This window comes from Lathyrus oleraceus, chromosome 4, assembly GCF_024323335.1.
Source record: "Lathyrus oleraceus cultivar Zhongwan6 chromosome 4, CAAS_Psat_ZW6_1.0, whole genome shotgun sequence".
Taxonomy (NCBI): domain Eukaryota; kingdom Viridiplantae; phylum Streptophyta; class Magnoliopsida; order Fabales; family Fabaceae; genus Lathyrus; species Lathyrus oleraceus.
Genome location: NC_066582.1, coordinates 64930520 through 64933811, shown reverse-complemented (window position 1 = coordinate 64933811; position 3292 = coordinate 64930520). Strand labels below are relative to the sequence as shown.

General features: G+C 35.1%; 1 protein-coding gene across 1 annotated transcript; it reads right to left on the bottom strand.

The window, feature by feature from the left end:
- Positions 1–263: 263 nt before the first annotated feature.
- On the bottom strand, positions 264–1805 carry LOC127073383 (UDP-glucose flavonoid 3-O-glucosyltransferase 7). Its single transcript, XM_051014538.1, has one exon. It carries the CDS (start codon positions 1683–1685, stop codon positions 267–269), a length of 1419 nt encoding a protein of 472 aa, XP_050870495.1. The 5' UTR covers positions 1686–1805; the 3' UTR covers positions 264–266.
- Between the last annotated feature and the right edge of the window lie 1487 nt (positions 1806–3292).

Genomic DNA, 3292 nt, shown 5'->3' with positions numbered 1-3292 from the left:
ATGAATTTCTTTAATTTTGGGAAAATATAAAGTAGAGACATTAGATCCTAAGTTTACATTTATGCAGATGAATAGTAGAGAGTGAGGTAGGCAGGACAAATAGTAAAGTGCAGGCAATGGAGATTTGTTGAAGGGGATATTAAGAGAGTGAATCTAGTGTGGTATGCACTATTGAGATCATGTAGGACTGTTTAATCAATGGTTAAATTGAATGGTGCGCCAATGAGGAACTTAATTGATCCCTTATTCTAGAAGTCACCATATAGTTAATTAAGCATCTTACTGTCTCTTATTCGCTTAAGTTCATCAATCAAACTCGTCAAATTTTCATGAGATGAACCACCTTCTCCAGCAGCATACCTAGTAATTTTTGCAAACTCTCGAGCTTTTCGTCTTACTTGGACAGCTTCATCACCACCATCCATCAACCTTCTCAGCGCTTTCTCTATACGATCTTTCGCCACTAGCTTTTTCATATCTTTAAAAGCTGCCATGATCCATTCATCTGCACCAAGTTCTACTCCAATCCCTCTCACTTGAGTTATCAACTTCTCGTTATAGAATTGATCGCTATGCACCGGCCACGTGATCATCGGAACCCCCGCACTAACAGCCTCTACCACCGAGTTCCACCCACAATGCGTCAAAAATGCACCCACGGCAGGGTGGCCTAATATAACCACCTGTGGTGCCCACCCCTTTACTATCAGCCCCTTATTCCTGTCTTCAAATCCCTTTGGCAACCATTTTTGTTTATCCACTTCACTCTCATTCTCCTTCCCTTTCTTTTCCGGGACAATCCATATGAAATCATAACCCGATGCTTCTATCGCGCTTGCAATCTCATACAATTGCTCATCAGGGAAATAACAAATGGTTCCAAAGCTTATGTAAACCACTGAGTTGTCTTGCTTAGAATTAAGCCAAGTCAAATACTTTTGCAGGCTCAATGTGCTTTTTTCTCCTCTTTCGGCCTTCTCTTGAGTTGTTTTGCGAACAAGCGAGGCCGGGCCAAGATGCCAAGCTTTATGACCGATGATTTTCTCGTAATATTCAATGTATTCTTCTCCATCTAGCTCGACGAAGCTATTGATGATGAAGCCATTGCTTTTGAGCGCTACAGTGAGTAGAGGATCCATAAAAGACTTGGACCCTATGGGTGGTGTTGAATTAAGGATGATATCATGAGGGAAATTGGGAATGAGAAAAGAACCAGAAGCATCTTCAGGGAGAGGGTGTAATTTGAGAGATTCCATGGCACATATAGTAAAGAGGGAGAAACCATTGAAAGCGAATCTCGGAATGTTTAGCTTGTTTGCTAGTTCATCCACCCATGGGAATAAAAAATCTGCCACTATGCAATCAGGTGGGTGCTGCTCCGCAAAATTCTCAATGAGTTCACGGAGCAATATGGTGGCATGATAGACTTTGTAGCCGCTTTCGATATCAGTGACGGAGGAGATGTTTTCTACGCCGTCTGGGAGGCCAACTTCTTGGGAAGGGAATGGAAAAGTGTGAACATTGAAGAATTTGTTAAATTTGGGAAGGATTTTAGCGTTTAAAGGAGTGGTGATGATTGTAACAAAGTGGCCTCGTGAGGCAAAAAGAGAAGCTATGTCGCATAGAGGGATCATGTGGCCTGCTGCTAAGTATGGAATGAAGTAAAGTTTAAGTGGTTTCTCCATTTTTGCGGTTGAAACACAAAGCTGCCTTATGCCATTGCATGCAAATTCATTTCATAATTTATATGGGGAACCGGAAAACGACGGATTTGGATAAGCCAAAGGATGTTGTTGTGTTCATCGTTTCCTCTCTTAACTGTAAACAGAAAAGGTTAAACGGAAAAGAAACAAAACATAACATCAAAGCCAGCTATTTTGCCGGCATAAGTATCTAATGTCAAATGAGGCGGCTTCTACAATATAATTTTTTTAGATTCATTAAATAATTGATAATATAATTGATAATAGATGTATCTAGTCTATATATAAATTAGGTAAATTAGTTATTTAATAAATTTAGAAAGGTAAAATTTATTTATAATATAGGACGGATGGAGTAAGTATTAACCAATAAAATACATTATATTATTCCAGTTCTAATATTAAAATATAAAATATAATAATTAATCTTTAATCAATTTTATTTATTATATTTTATAATTTAAGTAAAGATTTTTTATTATATTTTATATTTTAATATTAGAATTTATTTAATATTATTATTTTATTGGTTAATAAACTAGTAAATTTGAATAATAAATTATAAGTAAAATATATGGTTAATAAATATATTTTGGTAGTTAATGCAATACTAAAATATGTTAATGACAAATTTTACACTTGTGTTACAAAAATAATTTTAAAAATAAAAAATATATATTTTTCATAAATATTAATTTATTATTTATAAAAAAAATATTATTTATCATATAAATACGATGATCAGTGTTTTGTGTAAGTATTGGGTGTACAAGGTGGTGTAAGATTTGGTAAATAGTAACTAATCTAAATATAAATGTCTATTATTTTAGTCCATATATATATATATATATATATTCTCGAATTCGTAACATAACAAGGGAGATGTACCCTACCCTCGTGAAGATGTTCTTCACCAACCTTAATTATGTAGATGACACAATCACCTCTGATGTTTGATAACATCAAATCTCTTTTTCTTCTGGATGAATTTATGAAGATTTGTAATCTTCCATGCATCGACTCGTTATACAAACCAGATGAATCGTACACAAATGAAGCTTTTTATACTACTTCTTGTTCTTTCTTATTAAATCCAAATGATAGCATTATTTATCCTTTCACTATGGGCACTTTGCACCCAAATATTCACCTCATTTACTATGTTGTAAACCATATTCTCATCCTAAGAAATTAAACTATAGCCTTGGGCAATTATAAAAATAATGAGTATTCCTTTAACTTGGTTACTTTCTAACAAAGGTGAGACAAATTAGACTAGTGTCGTGATCCATCATATGATGGGGAGCAAGAGAAAAAGGGATACGTGGTTGCCATATGGTGAATTGGATAACAAAAAATTTGGAGCACATTGACTTCAATGTTGAGGACGAAGAATCCTTGAAATATACGACAAGGATAGGAAGGGCTGCAAAAAAACATATGCGAGTAGAAATCAATAATGGAAAGTGTCGCGGCGCGAAAAAATATCTGAGTGTAACAAACGCTCGAAATACAATAGAGATCTGGGAATCTCCTCCAATCCACTAAAAGGTACCTTGTCAGATACGGGTATTCCCAAGAGATGGGCA